The sequence below is a fragment of the Myotis brandtii genome, unplaced genomic scaffold, assembly GCF_000412655.1.
Source record: "Myotis brandtii unplaced genomic scaffold, ASM41265v1 scaffold280, whole genome shotgun sequence".
Lineage (NCBI taxonomy): Eukaryota > Metazoa > Chordata > Mammalia > Chiroptera > Vespertilionidae > Myotis > Myotis brandtii.
This window is the reverse complement of record NW_005360677.1, coordinates 188,439-196,300: the sequence shown is the minus strand read 5'-3', so window position 1 is coordinate 196,300 and position 7,862 is coordinate 188,439. Positions and strand designations below refer to the sequence as shown.

At 44.1% G+C, this 7,862-nt stretch overlaps 1 protein-coding gene across 3 annotated transcripts in view; it reads right to left on the bottom strand.

Moving 5' to 3' along the window:
• Positions 1-3,939, bottom strand: part of FAM71F2 (family with sequence similarity 71, member F2) — a 13,315-nt gene extending 9,376 nt beyond the window's left edge. Inside the window, exons 1-3 of one of the 3 annotated variants that reach the window (XM_005868964.2) lie at positions 3,697-3,939; positions 1,936-2,123; positions 405-654 (exon numbers count right to left, since the gene is read on the bottom strand). In XM_005868964.2, the coding sequence (XP_005869026.2) occupies positions 405-654; positions 1,936-2,123; positions 3,697-3,717 (459 nt within the window). In that variant the 5' untranslated portion in view covers positions 3,718-3,939. The other 2 variants (XM_014541825.1, XM_014541826.1) reach the window with 2 other exon arrangements.
• Between the last annotated feature and the right edge of the window lie 3,923 nt (positions 3,940-7,862).

Genomic DNA, 7,862 nt, shown 5'->3' with positions numbered 1-7,862 from the left:
ATATTTAATGTCCTCAAATACATGAATTAAAATTTAATTTAAAATGAAAGACTAGAAGGAAATATGTCAAATGTTCCAAGTGATTGGTTGGGGGAGGGGGGGTGAAGAAAAATGGGAATGATTTTTCTGTAATTTTCTTAAGTGAGCATTATTCCTTTATGATACTGAAAAAAATGAACAAAAAAACTGAAAACACTTTTGCGTTAAGTACCTTATAGCTCTTTCTTAGAAAAACTAAATTAATGTGCTGTAATTGGTGTGTGCATATCACTGACCCTTGAAAATGGTCGTCTCGTTCCCCGAGGACACTAGACTGTAATATTCATCACCCTCCAAGCGGAGGCAGTAGCCTCCAGTGCCCCTCCTCCCCTCCCGAGAGAGCTTGGCGGCAGGGCCCCACTTACTGTTGTTTCAGTGGAGCTGCAGGGCTTCTTGGGCACCAGGCAGTGAGTGAACTGGATTCTCGGGTCTTTGGTGGTGATGGACAGACCTTTCTGCAGGATTTTCACCAAGCGGATCCAGAAGTGAAACACGGTCTCCGGGTGTCTTTCGTGGAGCTTCATGTAGTAGATCTTCTCAGTCACTGTCCTAATCCGCAGGATGCGCTGGAGCCGGTCACAGATTTGTAGCTCCACAAACTTCAGGGGGAGAATCCTGGACACAAGCAGGAAATTGCCATAGTGCAGGAGCCCAGGATTTGAATCCGTCATGCTGGTGCCTACCGAGAGCGTGGCTCAGCCTCCCTGGGCTCCCACCTCTGCGTGGGGAATGCACAGGGAGAGGGCTGGTGGATGAGAGTGGGATGATGACAAGGCCTGGCTCTTTCTGATGTCCAGGGCCTTAGTTATTAAAGAATCTGCCCACATCAATAACAAAGACTGAAAACTGCTGTAGACCACCTCTTCTAATCCTCACAACAACCCTTGATGAAGAAAAGGTAAGTATTATTAATTCCATTTTACAGATTTTTTGACTCTGAGACTTAGAGAAAGAAGCTAAGTGATTTTCCCATTATATTTAGATATTTTTAAAATTTATTGATTTCTAGAGAGAGGGAGGAAAGGAGAAACATCAGTTTGTTGTTCTACTTATTTATGTATGCCATTGGTTGCTTTTTTTTGGTTAATCCTCACCAGAGGATATTTTTTCCATTGATTTCCAGAGAGAGAGTGGAAGGGAAAGAGGAAGGGAGAGAGAGGAAGAGAGAAAGAGAAACATTGATGTGAGAGATACACATTGATTGGTTGCCTCCCTCATATGCAACCCAGAGATTCAAACTCGAGACCCTCTTCCCAGGCCAACACTCTGGCAGCTGAGTCATATTGGCCAGAGCAATGGGTTGCTTCTTGTATGTGCCCTGACTGGGAATCAAACCTGCAACCTTGGGGACATATCAGGATGATGTTCTAACCAACTGCTACCTGGCCAGGGCTGCCCAAGTTTAGATCTTTTTTTTACAAAAATATTTATTTAATTTTATTCCACTTAGATCTTAAGTAGGAACTGGGACTAAGATATTCTGACTCCATTCCCAGGTCTCCTTTGCCCTGTATCCTGATTAACACTGTTGAAAGAGTAGGAAGGGTAGATGTCTTCTGTACACCCTGTATTATTTTTTCCATCTCATCACCTCTTAATCCCATTTGGCTTTCATGCACCTCATTTTTTTTAAAACCCTCCTACGTTTTTATTGACAAAATGAAAGCCAAAATCCTCAAAAACTAGGCTGAGACAGACTGATACTCTACCCACAGTACCAAACACGGTGCTTGGTCTGTATAGATAGGCAATAATACCTGTTAAATGAATGAATGAGGTTCTGCACAGTTTGTACACTAAAGAACACTGTCCTTTCTTTTTATCTACAGCCCAATTGCAAGACAGTGCCGTCTGTCCTCCCACCCGCTCCGGCCCCTCCCTGAGGCCTTTCTTTACCTGCTGAGGGTGATGACAGGAGCACAGCCAGGTGTGTTGTGGGTGGAAAACTGACCCTGGGGCCAGGTGACGTTGGCCATCAGGAGGATGTTGGGGAGCGGCAAGGAGGGCACTGAGGAGGTAACCCCAAGGATCACGGTGGTGGTCGACCCTTCAGGGACATTCATCCAGTTCCCGGACTTAGTGACCTAGAAATCAGCCCCAGGTTCTTGGGTCAGAGAAGCAGAAGACAAGAGTGGAAGGATACAGGTGCTAGAAAGCAGTACTTAAAAAAAAAAAAAATGCCCATGGCCAGTGTGGCTCAGTGGTTGAGCATCAACCCGTAAACCAGAAGGTCACATGCCTGGATTGGGGGCTTGATCCCCAGTAGGGGGTGTGAAGGAGGCAGCTGATTAATGATTCTCTCTCATCTTTGATGTTTCTATCACTCCTTCTGTCTGAAATCAATAAAAAAAATATTTTTAAAAACAGAAAAGATAAAGAAAGCAGCACTTCAACTTAGTGACAAGCTTGGAGCACCTATGCCTCCTGCAGGCCCTACACTGGGGATCGAGTCCACAACTGGGGCATGTTCCCTGACTGGGAATCGAACTGTGCATCTCCTGGTTCATAGGTGGATGCTCAACCACTGAGCCACACTGGCTGGGTGCACCTGTGATTCTTACATGTGTTCAGTACACTGGGCTGGGCCATCACCTGCATCACCTTTTTTGTGGCTCTCCCCAAGTAGACAAGCTCATTGCCATTAGGAACGCTGTGTTGTCCTTTTTCGAGTCCTCTGCATCATCTAACTTTAGAAAGGATGCACTAGTAAGAAAAAGCTGAGGGGCACTAACATTTTATTCTTCCATTCTTGGGTAGAAGAAGCCAGCACAGGTTTCTAATGGTCTGGAAGGGAAATTGTGCAAAGAAAGTTCCAGAAGGGGAGGAGAGAGAAGAAAACCCCATACTGCTATAGGCACAAACAGGGGAACTTGAGACCCAGATCCTCCGGTATCACTAGCTGGAATGGCTTCTTCCTCCTCCCCAGGGCTTTAAAGGCCACAGCATTTCTGGACGAGTGCTGGAGACAGGTTTTGGAAAGGGAAAGAGCTGTCTCTGAGCTGCACATGGGTACCTGGATAAAGTTGCTTTCAAACACCGCAGAGTGGGAGAACAAGTTGAATTCTGGAGAATGAATCAGTTGACAAAGAAGGCCATCTTCCACCCCAAGTTCCACTCCAGGGCCTGGTTCCCTGACCTCAGGAGGGAGGCCCCTGATTTTATTCATTGACTCTTGGGAAGAATGGGCTGGGGAACATCCCTGGGGCTCCACACAGACCTAGCCCGACTGCAAGATGTTGTGTGACCACAGCTGCCCACCCCCCACCTCCACAGCTCCTCCTCTCCTCCTGACTTACAGGCTGTCCTCCAGACCGGGAGGGCGGGCCAGCCTGCCGGCTCACAATGGCAGGAATGACATCAGGAATGTGGTGGCAACAACAGGAAAGGAAAAAAAGAGGAAAGGACCGAATCAGGGAGGAGCAGGCTTTTCTCTCCCTTTTCTTACTCACTGCAAACGAGTGGTAATGAAGCTTATTCCATGTTTCACTCAATCTCCCCGAAAACATGAGGAAAATGAGTCTGCCAAGGTTATGCCAAGACAGCAGTGAGCTGGCCAGACAACAAGGAAGGCTCTCGGGGAAACCACAGCCTTCAATCTTCCCCATCACAGGGAAGCTTCTCACAACTTGCTCGTACTTGTGCCTGCGTAGGAATTACCTCAGGGGTGGAAAAGCGCATTGTGGATGTATTTTGTTACGTTGCATTCCGAAGAGTCCATGAAAAAGGAAAAAGAAACCGTGTTGTTGAAAATAGGGCTGCAGATTGGGAATGGACCACCAATTAGTTCCGTGATATTGCCTAAGTCACTGCGTTTCCTTCTGTTTCCTCTGTAGTAAAATGAAAAGGTGGCACCAGAGTTAAGGCCTCACGTTAATAATCAGTAGAGATTTAAAATTCATACTTGGAAATATCTGAGTGTGCTGTTCCCTTAAGCAGATGTAGTGAAGGCCAAGGGAATTCCCTTGATTAGGGCCCCATTCTGCTTCATGGGAGCGCATCCTTAGGCAAGTGTTGTTTTAAGCTACTGAGATTTTAGGGTTGTTGCTGCAGCATAACCTAACCTAGTGTGTCCTTGACTGATATGGAGATTGGAATCTAGAGGGCAGTGTTGCAATAAAAATAAAAAAAATATTTTTAAAAAATGCACCACAAAACCCTAGTATGTGTGACTTTAACTTCTCTGGAAGGAAGCAAAGAGATCTTATTGGATGCTGGAAGGATGGCAACCCATCTTATCCAGTAGCAGAGTATTTGGTAAAACCGTTGCCTGCAGTAACTTACAAGACATACATTAATCTAATTTATCTACAGTTAGGAGAACAAATTTTAGCAGCTTGAATTGAATACTGGCCCTAGCCGGTGCTAAGTGGTTAGAGCATCCACCCGAGCATTGAGGGGTCTTGGGTTCAATTCCAATCAAGGGCACGTACCTCGGTTGCAGACTATATCCCCAGCCCTGGTTGGGGTGTGTACCGGAGGCAACCAGTCGATGTGTCTCACATGTTGATGTTTCTCTGATTCACCCCTTCCCTTCCACTCTTTCTAAAAATCAATGGGAAAAATACTAGTATCCTCTGGTGAGGATTAACAAAAACAAAACAAGAGAATCGAATACTGTTGGTTGCTATTGACAAAGCGCCACAAGACGAGCTCAGAGAAAAACTGACGAGCTTGCAAGCAGGCACAAGGGATCTAGAGAGACTACAGAAAATCAGTGATCCTACAGGGTTCTCAGAAGCAACTGCCTCTCATCCCTAACTGGGAATAGATAAAATTCAGAAATGTTTGGGATGACAAACACCAATGCAAACTCAGTTTTGTAGGTAGAGAGACTGTCCTGGTTTGCCCAGAAGTGTCCCAGTTTTAGCACAAGTCCTGCATCCCAGAAAATACCCCTGGCTAGGCAAACAGGGACAACGACTTGTAGGAAAGATTAAAACAATGGTATGGCCATCACGTCTGTTGTTGAAACCTCTGAGCAGATTATTTAAGAGCAGCAATTTTCAACGGTTGTGCCTTGGCACACTGGCACGCCACCAAGGATTTTTAAAACATGCCATACCTATTTTGTCAGGGGCATTGACCTCTTTTCCCTTCGATTGTCAAATAAAGAAATGATAGCAGCCAACACAACAATAGCTGTCCAGTGTAAATGAATAAAAATTATACCTCTTTTTTTTTTCAGGTCAGCAAAAAATGTATTTTTTGAGGTGTTGCAGAATTTTAGTCATTAGTTTACATGTACCATGAGATGAGAAAGATTGAAAATCAGTTTTATCTATTTTTTATTTATTTTATTTTTTAAAATATATTTTTATTGGTTTCAGAGAGGAAGGGAGAGGGAGAGATAGAAACATCAATGATGAGAGAGAATCATCGAGTGGCTGCCTCCTGCACGCCCCCTACTGGAGACTGAGCCCACAACCCAGGCATGTGCCCTTGACTGGAATTGAACCTGGAACCCTTCAGTTCACAGGCTCTATCCACTGAGCAAAACCAGCTAGGGCTGAAAACCAGTTTTAGAGCAAAAGCCTGGATAAGGTCGTGGCACCCAGGAAACCATTTCAATTAAACTAAACTGCTTGGGGAGGAGACGTAAGGTATAGCTAGCTCTCCAGTTAACAGTTCAAAATACCTCGAATTAGTCAGAAGCATCTGAATGAGAAAATATATCGAAGTTAAGAAAATGTCTAGAAAGGACAGCTACTGGCATATGAAACTGCCTGAAGTCAGAGACAAAATACCAACTATATGTTTATGTACTACGCTACCAAAAGATGAGTCCTGTAAGTCCAGCTGATCGCAAAGGACCAGGGACTGGAATTGGAAATACAGTGGAACCTCAGTCCTTGAACTTAATTCATTTCTAAAGGCTGTTTGAGAATGATTTGTTCGAAAACCAAATCGTTTTCCCCCATTAGAAATAATGTAAATTGAGTTAATCCTCTCCAGACTCTCAAATGATTCAGTTTTAACCTTTCTTATGTACATGTCTAATGTACTGTTTAACCTATAAACACTTTTTTCCTTAAACTTATTGAACCACATCCTACTAGCCTTACACAATTTTTTCATATATCCCTGCCTCCCAGCTGCTTTTCACTTATCCAATCAACAAGTTTTCCTACCTATTCATTTGCCTGTAATTGCTGTTTTGTGAGCACTTTCACACCCTTAGCAACATTAGTACTCTTGATGGCCTCTTTGTTTTAAAGTTATGCTAATCCTCAATTTCTGCAGCAACAGAAGGATTATCTCCTTTGTCTATTGCCTGAGAGATGCTTTTTGTCATGCTGTTTGTTTTTTTGTCATGCTGAGGTATCAGTATGAAAGGGCTGTTAGGTCAAAAATTAAATTTGGTCTACAACTGAGTTTTTTGGTTTTTTTTTCTGTGAACAACTTGGTCAAGAACTGACTTGTTTGAGACTGGAGACATTGGAGAAACAAGGTTTGACTATACTTGATAAACAGCACTAATGACTACCCCAGTACAATAAATTTTGCCCAAGCCATCGGCTTATAGGGTAGTGGCGCTTAAGCTTAAGAACACTCAGGGAGCAAAACTGGTTTGGCAGAAGACACCAGGCTCCATTTTTACCTTTGGCAAAAGTAAATCAAACTCACCATATGTAAATTGACGTGCACACCAAGATAAGAGCGTGCATACCTTATTTTATCGCACTTCACGGAAGTTTTTTCTTTTCTTCACAGATGTTATCAACATCTAGACAAGACCCTCTACCAACAAAAAGGTTGACTCACTAAAGGCTCAGATAATGGTTAGCATTTTTTAGCAATAAAGTATTTTTTTAAATGTTTTTATTTATTTTAGAGAGAGGGATAGAAACATCAGCGCATCAACATCAACACTGATTTGCTGCCTCCTGCCTGCACCCTGTTGGGGATCGAGCCCACAACCCAGGAATGTGCCCTGACCAGGAACTGTGACCTCCTGGTTCATAGGTCGACGTTCAACCACTGAGCCACGCCAGCCAGGCTAAAGTATTTTTTAAGATATATACATTGCTTTTAAAGCATAACCCTATTATACTTAAAGACTACAGTACAGTGCAATCATAACTTTCATATACACTGAGAAACTAAAAATTTCATCTGATTTGCTTTATTGGTAATCTGGAACCCAACCCACAAAAATTTGAGATATGCCTATATATACCATAGGAGAGGAGTGGACATGCTTCAACATGGGGTGAGGATGGAAGAGTGATAGGTAGAACAGGCTAAACTGCTTAGACCTGGAAAAGAGCAGAAACAATCATCTGTGAGGTATGGCTATTAAAAACTTTTTGATTTAGAGAGGAAGGGAGGGAGAGATAGAAACATCGATGGGGGACAAGGGGACAAATAAAAAACACTGATCAGCCGTCGTCTCCTGCAGGTCCCCTACTGGGGATCCCGAAACCCGGCATGTGCCTTGACCAGGAATCTGAACCAGTGGCCTTTTGGTGCATGGGGTGACGCTCAACCCAGCCAGACCCACAGGGTGAGGTGTGGCTATTTTACCAGCCTACCTGAATAATCAGAATTGAGTAGCCATTCTGGTGGACAAGGTACAGAATAAAAAAGCCAAGGCTGCCCTGGCCGGTGGTCTCAGTTGATTAGAGTGTCATTCTGTGCACCGAAAGGTGGTGGGTTCAATCCCTGGTCATGCTGGAGGCAACTGATGTTTCTGTCTCCCCTCCTCTCTCTAAAATCAATTAAAAAAAAATGTTTTAAAGGCCAAGGCCTTCTGCTCCTCTGGCCCCGCGGTCTCCACGCCTCTCTCCCTCCCTCCCCCCCCCCATTCCTCCCTTTCCTCCTTC